The 27,689-nt window shown below is 39.7% G+C and overlaps 1 protein-coding gene across 2 annotated transcripts in view; it reads right to left on the reverse strand.

Moving 5' to 3' along the window:
* Window positions 1–27,689, reverse strand: part of NELL1 (neural EGFL like 1) — an 874,069-nt gene that overhangs the window by 668,108 nt on the left and 178,272 nt on the right. For both annotated transcript variants that reach the window (XM_053899887.1, XM_053899886.1), the window contains exons 6-9: window positions 12,964–13,036; window positions 12,264–12,346; window positions 5,457–5,591; window positions 4,422–4,524 (exon numbers count right to left, since the gene is read on the reverse strand). In XM_053899887.1, the coding sequence (XP_053755862.1) occupies window positions 4,422–4,524; window positions 5,457–5,591; window positions 12,264–12,346; window positions 12,964–13,036 (394 nt within the window). The remainder of the gene's footprint in view (window positions 1–4,421; window positions 4,525–5,456; window positions 5,592–12,263; window positions 12,347–12,963; window positions 13,037–27,689) is intronic.

The following is a 27,689-nucleotide window of genomic DNA, read 5'->3' on the forward strand; positions in this document are numbered from 1 at the left end:
TCATCAAGTCTACCCAGAATATGCCTGAATCCCATGCCCAGCCGCCCTGCTTCCAGCTCTCTTGATGCAGCGGCCTTTGTAAATCGCTTTGACTATGCCACAACCTTGCCTTCAAATCTTGCTTCTGACTACAAAAACCAATGCAATGTTTGCTTCCTTGAGTTTGCACACGGGATTCTCTTTGTTAGGTGTGTTCTCACCCATCTTGTCTACACAGCAAACTCCTATCTGATAACACCCTCTTCAGCTGTTACTTACCCTGTGAAGCTTTTCTAATGCACACACATTTCTAATGGAGTCAATCCCTCCCCTCTCTGTGCTACCTCTGCTTCTTGCACAGTGTGTGTGTTACACAATAGTCTGCCATAATGACATGATACATTTCCCTGGACAGCCGTGGAGAGGAGAGGAGTTAAGAGTTTCAATCAGCTCTGGAGCCAGAGATCACGTGTTACTTTGTCTCCACCAAGGCTGAGAGACCTTGGATAAGTTACTTCTCATCTATAAAATGGGGACAATAGTGGGGACTGTGACTTTGGGTCATTAGAAGGGCTCAACACAGTGTCTGACATGGAACAAATGATCCCCATGTGGGGGGTTGCTCCCGGAGGTAAGGACAGTATTGGGAGGGAACCTCAGTAAGAATGAATGCATGAATTCAATGGAATACAATTGTCCTCACCAATCCTCAACCCACCTTTGCAACTTTATTCTACTTGTCACTTACGGAAATCCTGTTCCCAAACAGACTCCCTCTCCGTCATCCTTCCTCTCTCCCATAGGATACTTCTCCAATCCATCTACCAAAAGAACACCTTACAGGACACCACTGTTTGGAGACTGACTTGGTAGGTCAGAGTGGGGCCCCAGGAATGAGCTCCTGAACATCCACAACCAAGGAATGTACAAGGCTCTCCTGAGTCTTTCCTGATGCCTCCAAAAGAGAGAGAAGAACAGGGTAGCATCAGGACCCAAAACCTCCACTACGAAAGCTACCTTGCTCTTGAAGACAGAAAGAGTGTTTTGGCCTTTTGATCAAAACAGAAGGACAAAGCACTTTTCTCAAGCAATGAACTGAGACCCTATTTCCAAACAGACACCCCCATCGGTAAGCACTGCAGCTCCTGAGGCCATGACAGCTACATGAACACTTAATAAGTCAGCTGCCAAAACAATTTGCTTTTACATATTCAATCCCCTTTTATTTCAGCCAGATCCTCACCTTTCCTCAGAGTTTCCAGAATCCTGCTCCACCCAAACCCAGAGAGTAGGTTAGGAAATTTTATCTGAAAGGGACAACCTAAGTAAATATTCTCCATCCTTTTTCTGATATGCAGGTATTAGAAACTTCTAGAAATTCTGTTGACTAGTGTTGGCACTCTGCTTGATCAGTCCTCGTTCTCCTCTCCTCCACCCTACTGCTCAGCCCACCAACTGTCATCAGCTAGAAGCCTAAAAAGGTTTAGCTTGGTTCCCCTTCCTCCAGGGAGCACCCCAGGCCTATTTCTGATGACCTCTGAGCCCCCTCAGCACTGTCCCACAAGCCATCATTCTGTGTTCTAACAGTGCTCTAGCCACACGCCTAACAGGACTACACTGAGAATTCTAGATACTCTAAGTCACCTAATCTGAAAGTGAGCCCTCTGAGGCAGAGAGGGCTCCTTCACCACTGCTCCAGGCACCGGCCCTCGGGAACTGCCCAATGTGTATTTCAATTAAAAACTATGAAGAAATGGGGCGCCTGGGTGGCTCAGTTGGTTAAACATCCAACTTTGGCTCAGGTCATGATCTCCCGTTCCACGAGTTCAAGCCCACGTCAGGCTCTGAGCTAAAAGCTCAGAGCCTGGAGCCTGTTGCAGATTCTGTGTCTCCCTCTCTCTATCTGCCCCTTCCCCCGCCTCAAAAATAAACATTAAAACATAAAAAATAAAAGATTATGAAGGAATGAAAACCCTCTATGCCAGAGGTTCTTAACCTTTTAATTACCAGAGGTGCTGTGTATCATTTTTGTTTTTTTCATTTTGTTTTTTTTAAACTAGTGTTCATGATTTGTATTGCCATTTTGTTAAACTACAATCAAACTGCCAATCATAGCTGCTGAAAAAATTAGTACTACGTAGCTAAATTGCTATGAATTCCAAACAAAAGGATTGTTTTGTTTTAGTTAGCCTGATGTTTTAGTTAGCCTGCCTATCAGCATGTTGGTAAAGTTGGGTAACTTTCTAAGGTATTTTTCAAAGTTTAAAAACTCTCAAATTAATTGAAATCAAGAAAAGAGACTACCTTCCCCACACACGCTTCTACTGAGGGGATAATGTGGGGCCCACTGATTCTACTCTGGAGACCTGCATGTTAATATACAATACAAAAATATGTTTTCTATACAAAACACATTTCTGAAGAGTAATTGATAATAGTGAAAAGTGGGAAATCTAGATATCCAATGATTGGGGAATGGTTAAACAAGTCATGCAAGCAACAGCCCAATGTTGGAATGACATGAAGCTAATTAAAATGAAGTTTATACAGTGTTCTTTAAAGCACAGGGATACACTTAAGTGATAATAGTAAGTCAACGAAGTGGGATAAAAATTATCTGCACAGTAAGATCTCAACCACACATAAGATGGGATGAAAAAAATGAAATTCACTGAAATTTCAAGAATGACTATTTCTAAATGGTGGTATCGTGAGATTTCTCCATCATCTTTACTCTTCTCTGTGATTTCAAATGTTACACAAGAAATACATTGCTTTTATAATTAGAAAATCAAAAGGTTAAAACACCAAACAGCCGAAGGACTCATCTACTCCCATGTCCAACCACTTCCACGAGACTGTATTCACAGATCTATCCAAAAAACTCAAAATAATAGACTAAAAGTATGTCATATTTTTAAACAAATTCCCAGCAGTGTTTCACCCTCATCTTCTGCTATTATACAGAATATCAAAATTGAAAAAAAAGAATCCATACCTACCTAAATTTCCCTCACGGGAGCAAAGTATCATTTCAGCATCTTGGCACCTAAGCTACCTGTCTTGCCAGACAAGACTTCCAAAAGTGCTCGAAATAAAAAGAAAATCCCTCTTTTTAGATTAACTCCAAGGACCACCTTCCACAGTAATAGGTATACTGTGCCAACCATAAAGAGGAAGAATATTCCAAAGTCCCTTTTGAAAAAAGTGCAAGAAAGGTTTGGGCTGGTGTAACTAAACCAGCTATCCCCACCTCCACTGTCAAATTAGGAGACAGGCTGTTCTTGGCAAAAAGCTAGACCACGATGTTTTGAAGACCCATGATACTGGTATTTTTAATAGAGAAACAACCGTGAGTGTTACCCAGAGGATGCCACGCATCTAACCTAAACTCTTGCTACGGAAGACCCTACAGTTGGATGAAAAGACAATGGGCCTTTCAGTCAGGCATCACTAGTTACACATTCCGCTGCTGTCACTTACCCAGCTTGCAGCCTTGGTAAGTTAACTTCCCTAAGCTTCCTGTGAAACAGGAGTAATAATCCTCACCAAAAAGACTGCAGTAAGGAGTCAATAAGCTAACAGAATTGAAGCATCTACATAGTAACTGGCAAATACCAAGCATTCTAAATGACAGCTTTTACTCTTACTGCTGGTCTCCAGGCTCATTTCACTATTTCAGCTGAAATAAGTGACCTTGCCAAAACAGTAAGAATTTTTAAATCCTTTAACTTGGACAAATCAACTTTAAAGGAATCTGTGTCAATATTTTAACTGAAGTTGATCCCAAAATTTCTAACAAGGCATTTCAGTAACAGGAAATCTGGCCAAAACCTCAGAAAGCCTAAACATCGAATCTGGCCCTCAACTTCACCATTCAGAATGAAAGAGACCAGGGGGTGGCCTGTGTGGCTCAGTTGGCTAAGCATCTGACTGGGGCCCAAGTCATGATCTCACAGTTCATGGGTTCAAGTCCCATGCTGGGCTCTATGCTGACACCTCAGAGCCTGGAGCCTGTTTTGAATTCTGTGTCTCCCTCTCTCTCTGCCCTTCCCCACTCATGCTCACTCACTCTCTCAAAAATAAACAAAATTTTTAAAAATTAAAAAAAAAAAAGAATGAGAGAGACAAAATCGTGTGGAGCTTTGGAGTTGTGACTTTACAGATCAACACAACCCATTACCAGTTGTTTGACCCTAGACAAGTACTTAATCTTAATCCCTTCAAATACCAGTTCCTTCTACAGAGAATGGGAAGAATAGTAATTAGAGTTGATATGAGGATTAAAAAAGAAAAAAAGCCTATGTAAAGTATCTGCACATCACAGCTGATTAAAATATAGAAGCTCTTCTTGTCATACATATAGTATCAACTTCTGGTACTTCATGGGATCAATGTTCATCAGCTACACAGGACCACTCCGACCCTCAGTCAGTACTTACGTCGGCAGACCTTACAACACTGGCCAGCAATGTGCACGGGGAGGGAGTCTGGGGAGCAATTGAGAGGGGGACAGGACATCCTTCGACATTCGACAGCACCACTCTGAGGAAGGAAGGACAGGGAAAGGAATCTCAGAAGTGCCCTTTCAAAGTTCCCTTTGTGGAAGAAGCTTACATCTCATCCCAGAAACCTCATCAGGGAAAGAGAAGCAGTGGGAGGAATTGCCAGTCTACTCCAAGATCACAAATGAAGTACTTTCTCCAACCCAAATGAATCTGTGCCACCTCAATTACTTTTCTGATATACATCACTGGCTTCATTCCATCTGCCCGTGTGGGCTAAGCAGATTAGGCAGAAAACAAAAGCCTATTTTTACAAGAACATAAATGACACCTTTTGCAGACCCTGTCAATCATTGTTGAGGCTCTAACAATCCATTATGTATTTTCCCAAACAGTGGCATTCTTCAGATATTTATCAAATAATTTCAACTGCACAGAGTTTACATACTAATTTTGGGGGTACTCATGAATTCTCTAAAACAGATGGAGTATACAAATGACGGATACCCTGAAAGTCAGGGCAGTCTTGTAAGTCTCTGAAACAGATGAAGGACACCTTCTAAAATATAATAAAAACATCTAGAAACTAATTATACTCTCCTCTTAAATTTTTTTCTAGCACAGAAAAGTTGTGAAGTTGTGAACGACTAAAAAGCTAGGCTGCTTGAAAATCAGAGTCCCTTCCTCCCTTTGATACTCTAATCCTCAAACTCCAAACAGTAAGTTTGTTAGCAACAATGTTAGATTGTATTAGACTGTGTTGTCAAATAGAAGCACACTGTAATTTCCAAGTATTTACATAGGACATGACACTTTTCCAGGTTCCCTTCAAAATTATTCAGATTGCTAAGTAGAAGCTTAGAAAAAAGATCATACATACTTCTGAGTCGGCATTATATAGTACAAGACCAGATTACACAATCACTAGTGAAAATGCTCCCTTAAAACGGTATTTTTTTCAAAGAGGCTTACTTTGCATGTGCAGTTCCTGCAGTGATCGCCATCAACCCAGGAGTCTTGGTCTCTATAGAGAAGTCCACTCACTTGACACGTCTTCTCACAATGACAGTTTTCCAATTGATTAAGTCTCGTCTCTGCGTAATTTAACTGCAAAGAAGAATAACTTGGTGTAATTTCTTTATTTCAGTTGCATTGTCCTGACAAAGCTAATAGCAACAAGAAAAATACAAGCCAAGTAGGAGAAAGAAAAAATACTCAGAGCAGCTGACTTACTCTTAGCCAGATTCTTTTTCTTTTTTTTTTTAAACATGAGGTGGAATCATTCTAAATTGAAGACATATTGGCTACTATGGTCTGATGAGTACCAAATGAGACATTAAACTGTATCTCAGGGACCTCATGGGTGTACATAAACATATGTGCTTTCAGCTCAAGCCCACACAGAAACACTCATAATGAATGTATTCTCAAGGACTCATTATAATGTTTACCGGAGATCTAATCAGGAACTCCGATGCACTTACATGAATCTCCCATCATTTTCTCCGTGTTCACACACTAGAGTGTCAGTTTTTAGGCTGGGAAATCACTGCTTCCTCTCCTATGAGAAATTACTGGGAGCTGGGCCAAGGAAAAGGGAAATTCATACAAGGATCTAGTTTCTCCCTAGCCCAGGATCCCCCAGAACGAACATCCAAGGAATCCACGTTGGTGTTCAAAGGTGAAGACAGGCAACCAAACCCCCAGGTGAGGTTGGGATTCTGTAGAAAAACTTTTTTTCATTTTCCTAGGTCACCCAACTATTACCAGCAATCACAGAATCTTAGAATCTCTGATCCGAAAATAGTTTTCAAGCTTGAACGTCATGACAAGTAACCCCTTGCAGTGATTCACCAGCCTCTCTTCACGCATCTACAGTGGCAGGACGTTATCTTTCAAAAACCTTTTTTGGGTTAGCTCTGGATGCTTGAAACATCCTTTCTTGGTGTGAACTATGAAATCTCTCCTCGCTTTTTCTGTTTGACCTAGTTTTGCTCTGTAACTTGTCCTAAGCAATCTACTCTCTTCAAACATTTGAGGTTATCCTGTCTTCACACCTGCTCTTGACCACATGCAGCACCACCAGGTTCACTGAAGAGCTCATCATGAGAAAAGTCCAATCCTCTTTTGATCACTTTCCATGCAGCCTACTCCAGTTGCCTTCAAACATATGGTACGAAAAAATTGAACTTTGGTATAATCTCACACATACTCAAGTGGAACTCAATCTGATAGCATTATTACCATTTCCCCCTTTTCTTTAGAGACTACCTTGATTGCAAAACAAACGCTACTTTTGTTCTCCCTTCAGCAGCATATATACTAAAACAAACACTACATCCTAAAATTTCAAGTAGTTTCTCTTTTCCTTCTCAACCATACTTACACCTCCATGTCTTGAGTATTTTCCCTATATAGATGATCGTGCCAATCTCTGAGCCAAGTAAGACCGTTTCAAGCCAGTATTTTAGATATAATGGTTGAACCTGGATAATAACGACTCCCAACATCTTTCTGTACTAATTATGGTTCCATTCCATACATGCTCCTCTCATTTACTCCCACCAGCACCACTGAGCACTACTCTCTACAAATGGAATCGAAATGGAATTCCAAACTTTGCTGTTGTCATTTATTTCATTCTCCTTCTCCAAAATTTTAGGATCTCTCAAGAAAACTTGTTCCTTCTGCCTTTTGTAGGCATTTCCAATGGGCAGGGAAAAAAGCAAATAGGATGCTAGACAAATTGCATGCACCAAAATCACCCCTGAAGAAACAGAGCTAACTATGCCTGAAATACTAGCTTCCTGTGACCCCTCCAGTATACACAATCTTCCAAAAATTCAGATTACATTTAAATCTCTAGCCTAATTAGAGTTTCTGGAATCTATCGTAATTAAGCTCTTTGGGAATTCTTTAGGAAACACATTAAATACACTTCTTAGAGTTTGGTGAGGTCAAGTGAGTAAAACCACATATAGGTGAGAGATAATAAGAAATGACAACTTATCACACATCACCTTTACTTCATTTCTAAAGCCCCCATAGTTCCTACAAAAGGCAGTGATTGACGGATGACTTGGGGTTGAAAAAGTGTTCAGCTAGACCTGCATCCTTACTAAAACTGGCTGAGAATGGGTTATCTGTGAGAAAAAATGAGCCTCACTCTGAAAACCTGGAACAATCTAGTGCCTGTATCACTCCAAGAAACTTCTTAAAGACTAAATAACCCAAAAGGCAATTCTGTGACTGCTCAAGTTTCCTGAACATCCAGGAATGTGTCTAAAGGCAGTATTGTCAATTTCCCATACTGTCCAACAAAACTGAGCTATGCTCACCTACAAAAGTCAGTACCAAGAAAACCTTGGTTTTAATATAACGGAAGCTATTCTCAGGGCAAATGCTTCCCTTCTGAACTCTGTCTTTGCTTTTCTAACATATTTAGACTTTTTGACAACACTGAAGAGCCCTTATCTCTATAATAAGAGTGCAGGAGATAGACACAAAAGCAAAGACTAATAAGGCAAAAAGCTAGTTTTTCAAAGGCATTTAACTTTACCTTCCTTTCCCCCAACCCTGCTAAATACTGGAACAATAAAGGAGAAAACAACTCTGAATCAAAAAATGAATTACAGTTTCTGTCACTGGTATTAGCATGCTGAATTTACACAAAGTCATTTTCAAAAGCTATTTCCACACTACCTGCCATTTTCTCCAAGAATGTCTACAGATCCAAAATAGATCCAGTAGCAAATCCACATCTCTATTCAGTCTTACCTTTGTTCATGCATTTATCTAAGCAACCATGGACAGAATCATTTATTCTTAACTCTGCACATTCACAGACAGACATCAGAGGTCTTTTTCACGTAAGAGGTCAGTGAATGGATCAGAGTACATTAGTCGCGCTTTTTTTTTCTTTGAAATACTATTTATTTGGCATTTATTAAATGGAAAGGAAAGAATATTTCACTGTGTTAAACGTTTAAGCTTCACTAAAAAAAAAATCACTATTGAGTTTCTCAAAACAATGAAAATCTCAACATTAAATATGTTACAAGCTGAAATGCTATTCCAAGTGCTGCTTGGTTTGCATAAACAGATTTGCCAAAGACTGAAACAGAAGTAATCAAGAAATTCCCAGTCTCCAGTGTTCTCTTCTTCCTGAGCTTGGAGGCTGAATGTGATTCCAGCACAGGTGGGATGCAAGAAAGAGCAAGCCACAATATACCTGGCCCAGCAATGGGGTAGCCCCAGAGGAAGCCAGGGACTGGTGGTCTCTTGTGGATGGCTTAGGGAAAATGACAGAAGACAGCTTCCCTGTACCTTCTCTACCTGGAAAAAGGTTAATCCTGCCAGAATGCCAGAATTTTTCAAGAGGGCTCTTATGTACCCTGACATATCACCTGAAAGTGCATACAAACTGCTCCCATGATATGGTCCGTATTCAGCAAGGTCGTGGTCATTCTCAAGCACCACCCCCCCCCCCAAAGAAAAAAGAAAGAGCAAGTCCTCTGGGGAAGACCACTGGGCAGACCCCTGGGCTGATCTGGTGTCTGCATCTTTTTGATGTGATTATGGTTACCAACTCCTGTCCAGCTTGTGCACTGGGCTTCCTCTCTGGTAGGATTCCATGGCTTCTACTAGCACACAAGTGTAAAGAATTTCTGCTTTCCAAGACCTCCTGGCACCTACCTCTAGACCAGGACGCCAACAGCAACTTGTGGCTTTTGCCAGGCTTAGTGGCGCCAAGCCACTGGGCAAGGTGTACATTTTCTTAAGGACCATCTTCCCCTCATGGCTGCCTATTTCTATCTAGGTTTAATAATACAAAATGAACAGCTACAGCTTACTGAATGCCTATTGTGTGCCATACACAAAACCAGGCCTTCAAATCTCACTTGCCTGGACTCATGGAATCATTAAAAAAATCAAAAATAATTGTCACCATTTTACCTACAGGGAACCAGCAACTGGAGAAAGGTCAATGAGCCCCCAAGCGCCCACCTTGATGGCTACATAGGATGCAGGGAAGAGGAGTTAGGGAACAGGGTCTGCCCATGCTGGGATGTCTTAAAGGAAACTCCTACATGAAGACGCAACCCCAAAGGCCTGTATTCTCAGTTTAAGAGTAAACAAAAAGGAGACAAGGCTTCCACGAGGCACAGAAAGAAGACCTTCCTGTTCAGACATTGGCACAGGCAAGAGGGAAAGATCTTCTGTGAGAATTCTTCAAGAATTATTTGATGAGAGTTCACCTGGCCCATCCTAGGTTTGCAGTTTGATTCTGAGCAGACTTTAAGATCTGAAAACCTTTAAGGAGATCATGTAATGTAAGGTGGCCCTGGATGGTCCTGGCACACACCAGGACTCAAAATGTCACAGATTCCCAGAGAAAGCAATCAACTGTAACCAAAAGAGTGAGTTCAGGGGCTTTGTTCTTGCCCTGACCTTCCCCCTCCAAAAGCTACTATAAGCTCTACGTGCATGTTTCACTGCCAAGTTACCATCTGAACACACATTCCTCTCTTCCACTTGCCCATTGTTCTCACTGATCCCTCCATCCCCAAACTCCCTCTCTCCATTAGTCATTCCTTCTTTATATCTTGTTTCTCTTTCCAGTCCTCCCTTCTCCAACTGCATCAGTTATGATTCAGCTTTCAGAATTTGAGTTTGAATCCCAGTTCTGCCATCCGTTGTCTTGGGGAAAGTCACAGAACATTCCTGGAACTCAGTCTTCTCATCTGGGAAGGGGGCTAATAAATCAATCCCAGTTCACAGGACTGTTGTGAGGTTTAAAGTGACAGGGAATATAAAACATTTAAGCATTATATCTAACACATAGCAAATACTCAATAAATATTACCTAGTACGACTGACTTTCCAGCTTCTTCTGAATCAGGGGTTGACAAATTAGGGCCCATGAACTAAACCTGGCCCACCCTTCCTTTTCATATGGCCTGCGAGCTAAGAATGATTTTTACATTTTTCAATGGTTGCATTTTAAGTGATTAAACAAGTATATACATAATATTTTCTATTTTGCCTCTTGGCCTGAAAAGCCTAAAATCAACTAGCTAACCCTTTACAGAAAAAGTTTACCAGCTCTCCTCTTATCGATTATTACACATTCCAAAATTCTGCAGTGAAAATGGAAGTCCTTGGTTTTCTAATTATAATTCTATTCATGGTTTGGAAGAAACAGACTTATAAATCTTCCAAAGTGCCAGAGGCGGGGTTTAGAAGGTGGGTGAAACCATTTTCTGCTTGCAATTGCCCACAATTAGATATCTCCAGCCTCACAAACGCCCATTTTACATAATACTGTTTGGAGGTCAGAGCTCAATGTGGCTCCTAGATAACATATGGCTAAAAAGAGAAAAGTGACATCCCCTGCAAAAGGAAAGAACAAGAAAGAAAGGGGCATCGTTGAAGCTGGGAAACCACAATCACCTGAGACTGAGTGGCGTATTTCTCATTCCAAAAATTTGGTGGCAAGCTAAAATATAATTAATGCTATTGTGATCAAGCTGCTCCAGACGATATAAAATACACGCCTCTATATACCACAAGATGGGAAGGCAAATAATTGGCTGCAATTCGCATTTCCACTGTATGCTGAAGTGAAAAGTGCATGTTTCAGCTCTCAAGTCCCAGGTTCTCTTACGAAAGTGTTCTGTCTCTCCTTTCCAGACAAAAGGGGACTTAGCCAAAAACCTAGTTTGAAAGAGAAACCTGATCTTCAGCAGCACAATCATCGGGTCCAAAACACAGCCCTACCCCCCTGCCCGAACACTTACCTACCCACCAGTTTTTGGGTTTTTTTTCCCCTGTGCCATGGTTGATGGCTGGGAGCAGTCATAGCCACTGGTGCAACAAGATTAATGTATCATTTTCACGGTTATTAAAATTCTTCCTTTTGCAGAGCATAATAATGTCTCTTAAGCCCAGCCTAATTCTTTCTTCACCCTAGGCCAGGACTTAGGTCCACGACTGATTGGTATCATAACAACGGCACTAGCCTCATTTTCTATTTATTCAGTGCCTTTCTCCACAAGGCTCAGGGCTTTTCATTATGAGTCTAAACGTTATATATTAAAGCCCATAATAATTTACATTTTTGTGTCCGCCACTCAATATGAACAGCTTCTGGGAGAGAAATAATGTCTTGCTCATTATCGCCTCCTTTGTGCCTGACGCAGTACCTGGCAAGTAACAGATCCTTGAAAGATGCCTGTGAAGTGGATGATCCATTGCAAACATTCACAATTATAAAACCGAATGTGTGAGAAGGCAAACTTTGCCTCCTCCACTATTTAACTCAGGACCAGTCCCGAAATGAATCACATCTTAGAAATGTGATATAACGCCTTCTGATGACAATCATTTGTTGCTAACAATGGCTCTTTTGCACTTCTGATTATTGGCAATTATTCTGACATCTAAAATGCATTAGCTTATGAGCAGCAGTACCTCTGACCATATATCATCTCAGTGTTACTAGTTTGATGGCCAGCACGCAAATTCCTTTTCCTCTCCCAGGGCCTCTTTCTTCCAAACATTCTTCAAGTAAACATCTTGATGCAGCCTAATAGTATCAAAGAGCTAAACGGTTATGTTCACTATAGGTAGCCTTATTTCACGTAAGAATAAACCATTTCCACAGTAACATACTGCAAATGCCAAGGCTAAAAATGTTTCCATTATAGCATATCACTGGAAATTCCAGATAGGATGGAGAAAGAAGTGAAACATCACAAGTGAAATTTAGATACCTACTTTTGCAGTCATCTTGGCCAAAAGCTCTTGCAAATCCATTATTCCTTGCACCAGGCTTAAGAAATCACTGCAAGTTGGACAAGCTCAATAGAGAAAATATAAGAAATGTTGATAAAGTGCTAATACAATAAAGAAATTTTTACAACAGTAGTTGCTTGGCTATGTCCAAGGCTTTTTGCTTTTCTGGTTAAGTATTACATTGCAACTGGAGTGAAATCACCCAGGATTTCAGGTCTACATCTTTTCCTTTTATTAACGAGAAGAAAGAAAGGAACTAGAAAAAAGAACTGTTAACTGAAAAGGCAATGGGAAATTTTTAAATTGAAATTAAGTCCTCATTTTTACTGAGATACGACTGAAAAAATGTGAATTGTTGTAAAAGTGGAGAAAGTAAACTCACATCTAAGCCAAGCTATTTAAATCATTGTTTACTATAAATACTAGCATATTAAACCTATCTTCCTCTATCTACAGAACCCCAACTGCTAATGTACTTTTTCTTACCTTCAAATGGTAATCCTGTCAACACATAAGCTTTTTTAAAACTTCAAAGACACAGAACTATATAATATAGACAATAACTTACCTCCCTATCCCCACTACCTCAGAAGTCAACATTTTTTAAACTTTGTGTGACATGTTTATTATCAGTGAGTTATATAATATTAAAAATTCATAAATGCTTCAAGTTGCTACTTACTGCGATTTAGGTTCGGACATTGAGTTATGTATCCATTTGGCATAAAGATGATTTTCCCATCTTGGATGATTCCCTTGATAACAGAAGAGAGAGGTGGTGATCAAGATTATAGTTACCAGTTCCAATGGCCGCTGTGCAGTCATATGCACATGATTTTTTTACAACACTGCTATCTTCATTCAAAAGGTAAGTCTCCCTTAGTCCACAATGAACTACTACTCCAAACCATCCTCCTCCAGACATCTTGGAAACTACATTCATCTTGAGAAAGCTGTCATTAGTTGCCACGAGTTGTTGCTAATGACATTACAATACTAAGGATCTACCAGTGACTGTTCTTAAACTATTGGACAAGGGGACCTGGGTGGCCCAGTCAGTTAAGCATCCAACTCTTGATTTTGGCTCAGGTCATGATCTCGTGGTCCATGGGATCCAGCCTCAGGTCAGGCTCCGCACTGACAACACTGGGCTTGCTTGGGATTCTTTCTCTCCCTCTCTCTCTCTCTGCCCCTCCCTCCCTCACTCTATCAAAATAAATAAGACATTAAAAAAAAAAAAAAAAAAACTATTGAACCAAAAAGGCACTGATGCAATAAAAATTCCTCCAAAACCTTAGTCATTCTGGAACACTAAATTTTGCTGACTTAGAGGATTTTTTAAGCAGCAGTGAACAATAGAAACATATTAGACTAAAAATTTTACTGATTCATTTAATCAAGGAAAGAAAATTAGATATGGAGAGAATTGCTTAACAATATTTGTTCTCTACTGATTATTATGATTTTTTGTTGGTGAGTCTTAAAACTTACTCAACATCTCACTGTAAAAAGTGGCCTTTTAATTCTCTAACTTAGTCAGGAAGAACAGCCCTGATTTAAGAAAGTCATTGGGGTTGCCATCTTGCAATGTAAATACTGACTTGGCCTTTGGATTTTTTAAGTTGAATATCAAGATTCTGGCTTTAGGGATTTTTTTTTTCTTCCTGAGTTGATGGAAGAAATGTTACAGAACAGATGAAAGATGTGGGACCTAGTTCAGAATACTGAGATTAATCCATAAATAAAATAAAGGCCTAAGATCATGCCACAAGTCTTTAAGAGGGGGTTTACATTTATCTGTTCATCTTCTAAGCAGAAAGTCATTAGCAAATGCTGTTTTCTGCATACTATTTCAAGGTAAATTATGAATGGGAAACATTAACAGAAATAACAGGATCATAGGACCTCTCCCTCAGAATTGGATACATTTACTAACTGCTTCCTCTTCGAGGATGATGGAGTATTTGTGATTACAAGAGGAGACAACCACCCCACGGGTAGAAGTCCCTGCCACCAGGTCCTCAATATGAATTCATAGTCTCTAGCAGGAGGATTCCAGAGAGCAATTGATAGAGCATCATGGAAGTCAATCAGCTTCTTGCTGGTACAAAACTGCTCAGTTTCTCAAAGCAAGCTAATGCCTCTAAGTACCCAGGATACTTTTCAAACACATTTGAAAAATATGAGAAAAGCATGGGATTGGAAGTCAGGAGACCTGGGCTCCAATTCTGGATTCATCTCGAGCTGAGTGAACTTGAAACAGTAAGTCAACTGCCTTCTCTGAGTTTCAGTTGCTTCATCTGGAAAAAAGCCTGGATGCAAAAACTAAAGATCCTTCCAACATTCAAGTTCTTAGTCCGTGAAACAGGCATCCAAACTGAAATTGTCACAATTTACTTTCTATGCTTTCATACCTTTCAAGGTAAACAAAAAATTAGAAAAGCTATAAATTTCCATCAAAGACCATTACAGAGAATGCAGCAACACATTAGACAACATCTGTCTAATCTGAATAGGTTGAATATGGATAAATTCATAGTAATCAACTATCCAGGTATGCTCAGGATTTACAGTTTCCAGGACACAAGACTTCCAGTGCTACAACAGACTCCTGGGCACACGGGGACAATTGATCACCCTACGAGACATGAAAGTGAAGAAAGCACAAGTACCAGGAAGGATCAGGACCATCTATGACCTATTCATCAGAAAAGCCTACAACATTCATGGAAACGGCACTGAGAAACCTACGGCACGCTTGTCACAGTATTAATTGCCTTTCTAAGAACGAATGGAAAATACATCTGAAAAGGATATCCCTCCACTCACTCTGTAGCAACATAACTTAGAAGGTACATCAGTTTTCCTTTTCCTATTTTTTTAAAGTGAATACTGACTTTAGTTACACTGTAAATTACAAATGGCCTCCCCCACACCTTCCTTCTGCCTGCCTCCATCATCACTTCTGCCTTTCTACTTTTAACCTGAACCACACAGGGGTGTTACACAGACCATTAGGTCAAGGTCAATGGTGTTGACTTGATCGCAAACAGAAATAAGAGCTGAGGACTTCTCAATGCCCATTAACACCAAAACTCAAAGCACTTGGTGTTTTTTTCTAAGGAAAGGCAATCAGGGTCAGCACAATAGTGGCATGAACACTTCTTCTTGCCAAATAAATCAAGATGGAAATGTGATTTATTTGAATGGATATAATTCTATGCTAGACTAAAAGAAGGATGGCAATACACTATACAATACCAACTGTAACCCAAAGAAGTCTGAGCATGTATGTGTGTGTGTGCATGAGTGTGTGAGTGAGTGAGTGAGTGTGTGTGTGTGTGTGTGTATGTGTGTGTGTGTATCCATCCTAGCACCATCCCCAGAACAAGCACCAGAAGGTCTTGGGCATTAAGGTGCCATATGAACTCTTCCGTACCTGGATGTTTGTCAATAAAAGCAGCATTTGCTAAGCATGGGGTTTTCTTCAGAGAATGAGAAGAGTTTCATAAAGTATAAGCCTATATAGAAGCTCAGTCTTATCTCTCACAGAAAAGTCATCTATGAGGATTTCTATAGATAACATGCCTTCAAGTGCTGCAACTTCTCCCAAAGATGAAATAAGAATAAGAAGAATTTCTATTAGTTCTTATTTAACTTTAAATGTATTTACACATAACTGAAAAAAGGCAACTCTAGTAGGGCATGTATTAGCTGACCTCACTTGATCTCATTTTTTCAGACCTATGCTGTGTTTCACATCTGTCATGGCAGTGTTTCTCAAACTTTGAGTGTCTTAATAATCACCTTGAGTAAACACCTTGAGTTTGAGTAATAACCTTGCGTTTAACATTCAGACTCCTGGGTTACCCCTGAAATTCTGTTTCAGTAGGATTGGAGTGGGCCCTGGAACCTTGATTGTTAAAAGCTACCCAAGATGATTCTGATGAAAAGTCAAAAGGCCCCACTTTGAAAAACCCTGCTCTTTTGTCAGTCATTTGTAGGTTTTCTTTGGGGGGGGGGGGGCAAGGAGCAAGAGGATTTACTCATTAAAAGATCACAGTGGTGAAAACAGCATCCACATCCTAATATATCAATAAAACCTCAGTGATTTGGAATCGAATACCAGTCAACAGAATTATTAGATTATAGACACCATGAAGGCAAAAATCATATTTTCATCTCTAGGTCCCCTTGTACTCCCTGTTGCAGTATATTTCACATAGCAGGCACAAAAAAACACTTTAAAAGCATCAAATTCCTAAAACCTATTAATTATATAATATTGAACAATATTTTCAGAGCTGGTACACCTGTAAATTATCTTGTAGGATATCAGTTTTTTAAACTAGGGATACGAGGGCGCCTGGGTGGCTCACTTAAGCATCAGACTTTGGCATAGGTCATGATCTGTTTGTGAGTTAGAGCCCACATGGGGCTCTCTGCTGTCAGCACAGATCCTGTTTCAGATCCTCTGTCTCCCCATCTCTCTGGCCCTTCCCTATTCACATTCTCTATCTCAAAAATAAATAATAAACAATTGGGGTGCATATTAGAATTTTAGAGATTAGGGAGAACATCATATAAATTTTGAAAAAGCTTCTGAGGTGACCTTGATACACCCAATGAGGACTCCTGATCCAGGGCCATATCACCTGGTCATTTGACCTATGAAAAACCTAAGGCTTTGACACTAAATAGCTTTCCTAAAGGACACCTTAATCCTAGGCCATTAACTACAGGCCTACTAACTCCATTACCAGTGCTAAGCCATTCCAACATGGATTAAGGAGAAAATAGACCATTTGAGAAAGTCTCATAGTTACATGAGCTTACAAGATGTTGTTACAACAAGGTCATGTTATCAAAACGAGGTTCTACCTTAATTGCTTTAATGGATACTTAATCAACTGCACATAAATTATTTGCATTAGATGTAACAGTTTGCTGAAATAATTTTTCAGTGCTGGCAAACAGAGATCCTTTTAAGTAGCCAGTATCTTCCTCTGCAATCCTATTTACACTACTAATTTGCTAAACAATCCGTTTTTTCATCGGTCTTGCAATGTTAAACTTCAGCCAAGCTGAGAGTCTAAATAAATCCCTAAGATGCAAAGCCCAAATTAATAAACTTTCACTCTTAGTACCGATGGAAAGAGGAAAAGTGGATAATTTTTTTCTTTGTTGAAACCACCTGTTGCCACCCTCTACCTCCTGTACTCAGCTCACCATGCACTGCAAAATAAATTTGCACCAGGTAGGTTGTACATTATGAGTTTTTGTTTCGGGAATGAATGCCCATCATTTCCATTGTTCCAAGAACACTTCTCATTTCACAGGAAGAAATCTACGAAGATGCAATAAAGATTAGAAAAAATTATACCATTAGGACCCTCTTCTGTATGGAATAACTAAGATTAGGCAAACCCTTCTAACATTCAGAGCTTTCTGGTAGAAATATAAGCAGCTTTGCCACCAAACAAATGCTAATTCTTTTTTAAAGCTCTTATTTCCCTGCAGATCTCTGTTTACATTGAAGAAAATGGTTCTCTTTTTGTATGCTAAAACATTGAAACAAATTGCTTTGAAAGGGAAAGGGGGTGGGGAGAGTTCCTGCTGGGCATGTAAATATATGGATGAAGATGTGTTCTGTTTATAAACTGGCAAGGACCCAAGCTTTGGCAACAGGCTGACAAAAAGTAAGACCTGAGAAACTCACAAGGAAGATTTTCAAAATGCAACCAATTATGTATTTCTGCCCTGAAGACAGTTAATAAAATATTCCAGCTTGCATAAAAGCCAAGAAAGACACTTGTCGACTTTCATTACGATCAATAAAAACTGTCAGCTCATTAGCATATCATTAGCTGTCCTGCTGTTTCCAAAGTCTTAATGCACAGAAATATTAATCTACAAATGCATAAGATTCCCCAGCTCTGTGACTTTGACTTTCTGCATGAAAGGAAAAATAAAAATTAGAGAGGGAGGAATCCAAAATAGCTTCTTTTCCTCTGTGCCTATAAACATATGTTTACCATCTGTGGAATTATGGGAACCAGCTGAGGTAAGAAACAACAGCTGTGGCATTAAAAAAAAAATTGTAATCAATTTCACTTCCCACTGACAGCTCAGCTGTTAAGGAGACAGTGATGTCCAGGTAAGGGAAAGGTTTCAAACCCAAATCCAAGGGACAGAGAGAGAGAGAGAGAGAGAGAGAGAGAGAGAGAGAGTGAGTCTTGGCCTCAGTGAATGGCCTTGGGATGGAAATAATGTAAGAACACCCAAACCACTGAAGCATCCTGTAGCTCACTGTAAGTCACCTAAACTTGTTCTTTCTTTACCCTCTGAATAATAACAGTATAATCAGCTCAGAACTGATCAAAAGGAAATGGAGTGGTAGTCAACCATCTCAATAATGAAAATCTTTGACAATCAGAAGATTCAGAGAAGCCTGTCACTACCAATCACCTATTTTCTCCGATGGATGCTATCTTGAAAGGAAGAAATCCCCACCCTGTGTTCTGGATCTCTGATGGGAATCACCTCATGCTAAAGGCTCCTGGGCCAGGCACCAAGTGTGATTTCCTCCCCCTCTTTTTCAGCAGGAGCACTTTTACTGCACTATCCACAAGGATCCACCAGCACCCAGAAATTAGGTTTGACAAAGGAGGAGATTTTGCTTTTACTTTGCCTATGAAGCGACATATTAATATTTAAAACAGAGAATGATGTTATTTTAGCCTAAAAATACATCTATATGTATTTAACCTAAAAATACAATACTAAGCGTATTTAGTTCTGGAGCAATAAAGCAGGTGTGGTTCTTGGACCCAGGAGGCAGCTTCTACAAGATAAATATTAATTAGAAGCCTGAAGATAGACCAACCTCTCACTTAAAGGGTGCCTGCCTCTTTTACAGAAAGGGAGATTTCTGCAGCAGTGGACTGATCAAGATAATGTTTCTATAAAGAGACACTGACATGTTACCCTTACCGGTGCCATCTCACCAAAGGATGGCCAGAAGCACTGACTGACAGATAAAATTCTATGGGGGAGAGGAGTTTTGAAAAGTTCCTTCAAAAAAGCCATTTGATGAGGCTACTTTGTTGGGCAACAAGGAGAATCACATTGCTCCCTAATGAGAGGATCAGGGTGGAACTGGCAAACCCCTTCTGGTGCTTCTCACTGGTACCTTTGGGCTGGAGCTCCAGAAAAAGACAACAGGGTGTGTCTCCTCCATGGGACGCTGAGAAGTGAAATGTGTTCACCATCTAACAGTTAATGGAACGGGGTAAGTAAGCCTAAAAAATAGATGTTGAATGAATGAATGAATGAATGAATGAATGAGCATAAGCTCGACGGAGGGGGGGAAGGCTAAGTTTAAATCCCATTTCTATCACTCACAAACTATGTAAGACTGACAACTTGCTCAACCCCCAAGTCCCATTGTCTCATCTATACAGTTCGGATTATAGCTACCTCATTAGGATGCTCTGCAGATGAAATGTAATTAACAGAGAGAATATATGTAGGGCAGACAAGATAGAGAATGCAGGAAGCATTCAATAACTGTCTACTCTTCCACCACCTACAACCCACCTCTGCAGCAAAATGATTCAGTCTATGAATACTCCTTGTGTTTTCTGCCTGTATCAGGTAGCTGGGCTCTTAAGCACAAGGTTCCTGACAGCTACAAGGCAACACTCAGCAAGCTTACCACTCTCCCTCTCTTACTTAATTACCAGCTCCTAACTGAAACCGAAGTCCCTCAAAGGCAAGAAAAGTGCCAATCACTTCCACAATGTAGTGTTAACGTTAAGCACACAGCGAGTATTAAATGTGTAACCAAGAAAGGGGGAGGATGCGTGTTGTAACCCACTAAGCATTAAGTGCTTTTAATACGTATTCTTATATAATCTGCATTACTTTTGTGAGAGAAAACTTGGCCACTCTGCCAGGAATATGATAGATTTGTAGTCTGTACTTCAGAGTATGTTGTCTGCCAACCACATACCTTGTACTATTCTCTATTTTTTTTTTAATCTTTATTTTTGAAAGAGAGAGTGTGAGCAGGGGAGGAGCAGAGAGAGAGGGAGACACAGAATCCGAAGCAGGCTCCAGGCCCCAAGCTGTCAGCACAGAGCCCAACGCAGGGCTCGAACTCACGAACTGTGAGATCATGACCTGAGCCCAAGTTGGATGCTCAACCGACTAAGCCACCCAGGAGCCCCAACCTTGTCCTATTCTAAGCACTTGCTGAATAACACAGACCCAGTTCTCACTCTGGTAAAGCTTACAATCTAGAGTGTGTCACTAATAAACACCCACATGAGTTATATTCAGGACCAACTACGTAATTGGCAGAGCCCTTTCAAAATTTATTGAAATGTTAAAGACAGCAACAGCAGAGAATGAAGCCCATCACGGGCCTTCTAAGTTTAGCACCCCATGGGACTGCACAGGTCAACTGCCCATGAAGTCAGCCCTGCCTGTACTTGAGACCACACTAAAAGTGATGAAGGCAGTGGAGGCAGTGTCGTGGGAAAGCATGTGGTAGTGGTAGAATGATTTCAAACGGATTCATCTCCCGGTACCCACATTTTACTTTCTGCAGCTCACAATGGTTAATTCCAATGGTCTTATCTTCAAGTCCAGTGATGCTCCAGCCTGCCCAAATCTTTCTTCTAGTCAACTTTGCATTTCAGTTGTACTTCTTAGCTGCAGACTATCTGTCTGGCTCCTTTTTATAATTCCTGTCTCTTCATGGATATTCTCATGTATTCATACCTAATTTTCCTAACTTCTTAGTTCTTCATGTATGTTTTCCTTTATAGCTCCTTATGCGCATTTAGTATGGTGGTTTTAAAATCTTATCTAGTAAGTCCACTGTCTAGGCTTGCACAGAGTTGGTTTTTGTCTATTTTATTCCTGTGAATGGCAATACCTTGTGATTTTATTTAAACACTGGCCATTTGAATACTATAGTGACTTGAGATCTAGAAAGAGAATTCTCTCCCTTCTCCAGGGATTCCTGGGTTTTGGTTTTGTTTTATTGTTGAATGCTCTAGCAGTGCATTTGTTAAAGGACTTTCCCAATTTTTTTTTTTAAAGAGACTATATTCCTTATCTTGCCTGGTCCTGAGCTTGTGTTCATATAGTTTTTAGACTGACTTCCTTGAATGCTAGAAGGAGAAGGGGGGGGGGGGGGGGCAGAGTAGCAAAGGGAGAGGAGTGAAGGTGGAGAGAGGGAGGGAGGGAGAGAGGGAGGGAGAGAGGGAGGGAGAGAGGGAGGGAGAGAGGGAGGGAGAGAGGGAGGGAGAGAGGGAGGGAGGGAGAGAGGGAGGGAGAGAGGGAGGGAGAGAGGGAGAGAGGGAGAGAGGGAGAGAGGGAGAGAGGGAGGGAGGGAGGGAGGGAGGGAGGGAGATGGAGAAAGGGAGGGAAATAGAAGGAGGAAGGGAAAGATACTGGATGCCTTCTCCTTTAATACTTAGACATGCTTGCACTAATCCTGGAGATCAGCCCAAAGACCCAGCTTAGAGTGTCTGAGCCTTTTCTGAACATGTATTTGGCTTTGGACAATGCATGTGCACTTTCTTTGCGCAGGTGCTGTTCAATACCATGATTTCCCAAAGACTCTCTCTCCTTAGCATTTCATCCTGGCTTTATGTGGTCTATTATGTGTCAACAGCACTTCTTTCCTGAAGCAGCTGCAAATTATGTTACATTTGCAATATTTTCAGGCAACACCTGTCACTTTCCTGACCCAGAAGAGTTCTTAGACAAGTGTCTCGTACCAGTCCTTCAGGTAGTTCCATACAGAATGGATTTACCTTATGATATGTAAATAAGGTCTCCGCTCCCTCCAGAATCAGGGACCACTGTCCCACACTGAGAACACAGACTGACAATGAGATGCCACTGAGCTATGACCAGTATGAGGCAAGGGTAAAAAGATATCACAAAGCTTTCCTACTACTTTAATGTTGCACTTATTCTTGATTGAGAATTTACTTAGTTTGCTTTAAACCTTTGACTATTTTCCTAAATTTTAACAAAATTGGTTCTGACAATTCCTGCTTATTTTTTATGTTTCTACAGAGGGACAGAGGCTCAGAGCTAGCTGCCTACTATGCCATTTTGCAATCATCCAGCTACCTATGTTAATTGTTGAACATATATTACAGTTTGTGATCATTCTAGAGACCAAGGTAAAACTCTAATCTAGACCATCATCAACACATGTTACTATGTCTCTGCAATATTTTGAAGTGTTCCCGGACTTGGGAACCAGTGCTGTCCTTCATTTCAGACCCAAGTCCCCAAGGAAAGTGTAGCTTCACCAAGAAATAACTAACTACAGAACAAGAAAGAGCATTAAATGTGAGTCAGTTTAGAACTGAGACATCTGGACAAATTTCCGTGGATTCTTAGAAACATGGAAAATAAGGGAACGTGGAAAAATCACGCATGTATATATTCAGATGTGTGTGTATATATACTTATGTGTGTGTGTGTGTGTGTGTGTGTGTGTGTGTATGTATTGACTTTAAAGATTTATTTTTGAGGGAGAGCACACACATCCACACAAGAGGGGTAGGGGCAGAGAGATAGGGAGAGAGAGAAAATCTCAAGGAGGTTCCACGCTGTCAGCACAGGGCTCTGTTTCAAAAGCGGTGAGATCATGACCTGAGATAAAATCAAGAGTGGATGCTTAACTGACTGAGCCACCCAGGAACCCTGTGACATGTTCTTTTTTTTTTCTTTTAGTATCTAGGACATACAAAAGAGTTGAAAGCAAAATAAAGCTAATGCCTGCAAATGTAGCACCCACCTTAAGAAATGAAAGATCACTATAGTTGAAGTCTTCTGAGTGTCCATCCTTAAATTTCTATTCCTTCCTCTCAGAAGTAAACTTGTAAATTTAGTGCTTATTCCCATGTATTTATTTTTTTACATATGTGAATGTATAAATAAGCAATAAATTGAAATGTCTTGCATTTTTAAATTACTTAGTACTATAATTTTCTCCTGCTACTTTAATTTCAATGATTTTGGTGTTTATTTATAGGATTCTACCATTTATTTAAACATCATCCCACTGATAAACACCTTTTTCTCCAAATTTTTTTACATTAAAAAAGCTCCCATGAGGACTGTACATCATATCTTCTTGGCTACATGTCAAACTTTCTTCAATGTGTATAGAAGTTGGGGTCATGTGTCATAAGATATGCATGCCTTTAATTTTATACAAAAACTCCCAAACTGCCCTCCTTAGTGGCTCAACCAATTCAAGTTTCCACCACCGTGTCTCGATTAACCTCTCCCACACTGAGCATCATCCTATTTTTGTTTTCATTTTTGCCAGGCTGAGGGGTAAGAAATGGTATTTCATGGTGTTTTTAGTTTGTATTTCCAAGATAACTACTGAAATTGCATTTCTTTTAATAAATTCATTGGTTATTCACATGTTTCCACTTTGGGAAACTGCCTTTTTATACCTTTTGCCTGATTTCTTATTGATTTATGAGCATCTTACTGATTTTAACACTTCTCTACTGGATATGTTCTACTAATTGATCTGGTTGCCCAGGTCATCTTTGAGAAACATATTCAACTTGTTTTGTATATTAAATTTGTCAATAGTATCTTTAACGGCTTTATACTTATTATTGGTTCTTTCCCACCCTGTGATCATGAATATATCCTCCCATATTGTCTTCTAAAACTTGCAAAGTTCACACTTAGGTATTTTGCTTAATGCTTATTTATTTGGGGGTGGGGGCAGGAGGAAGGGAGGGAGGGAGGAAGGGAGGGAGGGAGGGAGGAAGAGAGAGAGGGAGAGAGGGAGGGAGAGAGAGAGAGAGAGGGGGAGAGAGAGAGAGAGGGGGGGAGAGAGAGAGAGAGAGAGAGGGGGAGAGAGAGAGAGAGAGAGAGAAAGGAAGAGGGAGAGAGAGAGAGGGAGAGAGAGAGAGAGAGAGAGAGAGAGGAAGAGGGAGGGAGGGGGAGAGAGGAGGAGAGGAGGAGAGGGGGAGAGGGGGAGAGGGGGAGAGGGGGAGAGGGGGAGAGAGGGAGAGAGGGAGAGGGGGAGAGAGGGAGAGAGGGAGAGAGGGAGAGAGAACAGGCACTGGTACCTAGTGGAGGGGGGGAGGGGAGGGAGGGAGATAGAATTCCAAGCAAGCTCTGAGCTATCAATGCAGAGCCCAACTTGGGACGTGATCCCATCAACCATGAGATCATGACCTGAACTGAAATCAAGAGTTGGATGGTCAACAGAGTCACCCAGGTGCAACACATTTATGTATTTAATTGTAATTGATTTTGGTGTATGGTTTCCAAATATATTAAAGCTTTTCCTGACAATACACACCAAAATCAATTACATCAATTAGTATATACATGAAATACTTAAAGCAGTGATTTTCATAACCATTTATTTATGAATACATCCCTTCCTCATAGATCAGGAATGCCAATTCAGTTATGTATCAAGTTGCCACAAATAAAAAGTCCCTTTCTGGCCTCTCCAGGCTATTCTCTTAATTCATGTGCCAATCCTTACATGGATATCAAACTGTTGATTGCTATAAGCTTATAATAAGATCTGAAAGCCATTCCTTTTACTTCAGAAATATTATTGGTCTTTATTCTTCCATATCATTTTTAAAATCAGCTTGCAGATTTTATCAGAAAATAAAATCCTTTGGGGAATTTATTATAAGTTCATCCAATTGAGAAATCAATTTGAGTAGAATTGCCATTTTTAAGCCTTCTCCAAGCACCTGTCCTCATTTAGGTCTTCTCTAATGATTTTTAAAAAATTTTTATATTTTTTCCATAATCATTATACATATATTTTTATCCTTAAGCACTTTATACATTTTTTGATCTTATAAATGAAATATTCTATTTAACTGCATTTTGTTGATGCTACTTTTTTCAGCAATGCAATTGATTTTCTCTCTGGTTTTTATATCCAGCACTGTTTCAGAACAATCTTGGTAACTGTAATAATTTGTGAATTCTATTTTCTATGCAATCCATTATATAATTTCTCACTATTTTTTTTTACTAACCCTTGTGTTTTGAGGGGTGCGTGGGGACATTTTGGGGGTTGGGATTTGTTTTTCTGCCAGAAGGACCTACACTATCATGTTGAAAATAAATTATGGTAATAAAGATTCTTGTAAGATTCCAGATTATAACAGGAATTCTCTTAATATTTAAACTATAAGAACAATCGTTTTTGCATGTTTGCTTCATGCACACTTTCAGTTTAATGAAGTTTCCTTCAATTCCTATTTTGCTAAGAATTTATCATGAGTCAGTACTGAATTGTATCTAGTGCTTTTTCTCCCTCCGGAGATAACCATAGATTTTTCTGTTTAATGTGACTTGTATTAGTCGATGTATTGATAAAAGTAGTTTAGCATTGTTGAAATCACCAACTTGGTCTCACACACATCCAGACACACACAGCTAGATTTGGATTGCTAATTTACGTTATTTTCTTTTTTAGAATTTTTAATCTAATCTGTGTTCAAAAGTACAGTGTATTATAAAACTCCATTTTTTTTTTAATTTGAGAGAGAGAGAGAGAGAGAGAGAGAGAGAGAGAGAGAATGCATGAGAGCTGGGGAGAGGGACAGATGGAGATAAACAATCTTAAGCAGGCTTGAGGCTCAACGTGGAGCCTGATCCCATGACCCTGGGGTCACAACTTGAGCAGAAATCAAGAGTTGAATGCTCAACTATCTTCATAAATGAGATGGGAGATATTTTCATTTATTCTCTTCTCCATAAGAATTTATACAAGATAGGAATCATTTCCTTGGATGTGATAAAACTCCCCTGTAAAACTGTCTGAAGCCAGTGGTTGTTTGGTGGAGAGACATGGTAAATTGTGAAAATCGGTCACAATCCTTTGCTCCTTACCAGACTGCTACCCTGTGCAATGGGAATTTGTAGTATTTCCCATCAAAAGATGAAATCTATTTCCCATATCCTTGAGTCTGGCCTTAAAACTTGCTTTGGCCAATATAATGCAACAAAATACAATGTGCAAGTTTTCAGCCTTGGCTTCCAAAGACCCTGCATATTTCTACTCCAGCTCTGGAAACCCTCATCAGCCGACTTATAAAGAAGATCAGGCTAGACTGCTGATAATAAGAGATCACATGAAGGAGAGATGTGCCATCCCAGCTAAGTCCATTCCAGTATAGCCAGTCCCCAGAAAACCAGAAGCTGCTCAAACTGCATGAGTGAACCCTCAGAATACAAGAATCAGTCATCTCAGCCCAACCCAAAGCACCAATGCACAAAACTGTGAGCTAAATACTTGCTGTTTCAAGCCACTAAGCTTTGAATAAACTTGCTTTGCAATGAAAGCTAATACAGATTTTGTATCATGAATTCCTTAGAATACTTTATTGATTCTAAGACCATGTTTCATTTCCAAAGTCCATTTTGATAATTTATAGTTTCAGGAAATTGCCTATTTTTCTCTAATTTTCCATTTTATTATATAAAATCAATGATTAATTACTGTTTTAGTATTTGCAGTATTTTGGTTTTTTTAATGCTTTCTCTCATTTTTTTCTTGCTCAAACTTCCAGATTTGTCTTTTCAAATGATCAAATTGTGTTTTTCCAGATCTTGTCTATTGTATCCTACTCCTTATTTTCATTTCTATTCTTATATGTTTATTTTTTCATTTCTTCTTTCATTTATTTATTTCCATTTGCTAACATCTCAAGTTGGATACTTTACTCATCGATTTTTCTGCCTTTTTGGCCTTTGTAGGATAGAACTAATTGGATAGTTTCTATTTTACTCTCTTACATATTGGGGGGGGGCTTGCAAATTTTAAGTACATCAAACTTTCTCTTTGTAGTTATTTTATAACTTATTTAAGAAATATTTTTCCTACATCAAGGCCATAAAGATATTTTTCTATCCTATCTTTTTAGGCTTTACTGGTTTACCTTTCAGATTTACATCTATAATCCCCCAGAATTGATTTTGCATGTAGTGGGAAATAGAGTCCAGGATTAGTATTTCCCCATAGGGATATTCAGTTGACCTAGCACCCTGTAGTGAGAACACCATCCTTCCAGAGTATTCTGTAATGCTGCAATGTATATTTAAAAGTTACATATCAGGTGTATGCATCTTTAAAATTGTTTATTATGTGGTAACTTTGGGTGCCTTGAAGTTTGATCGTGCCAGAGCATTCTACAGCTCCTTTTTCTTTCATTTGGCCTGTTTCTTTTTTTCTTTTTTTTTTTTTTTTAGGCATTTCACTACCAACATTTATGAATCCCTTTTTTCTTCCTTCATTTTCACAGTTTTTGTTAAAGTTACATAGAAGATTACTTTATTCTTGCATCTTCTCAGTTGTTTCTACCT

Source organism: Panthera pardus, unplaced genomic scaffold, assembly GCF_024362965.1.
Source record: "Panthera pardus isolate Hobbes unplaced genomic scaffold, ASM2436296v1 HiC_scaffold_12, whole genome shotgun sequence".
Classification (NCBI taxonomy): domain Eukaryota; kingdom Metazoa; phylum Chordata; class Mammalia; order Carnivora; family Felidae; genus Panthera; species Panthera pardus.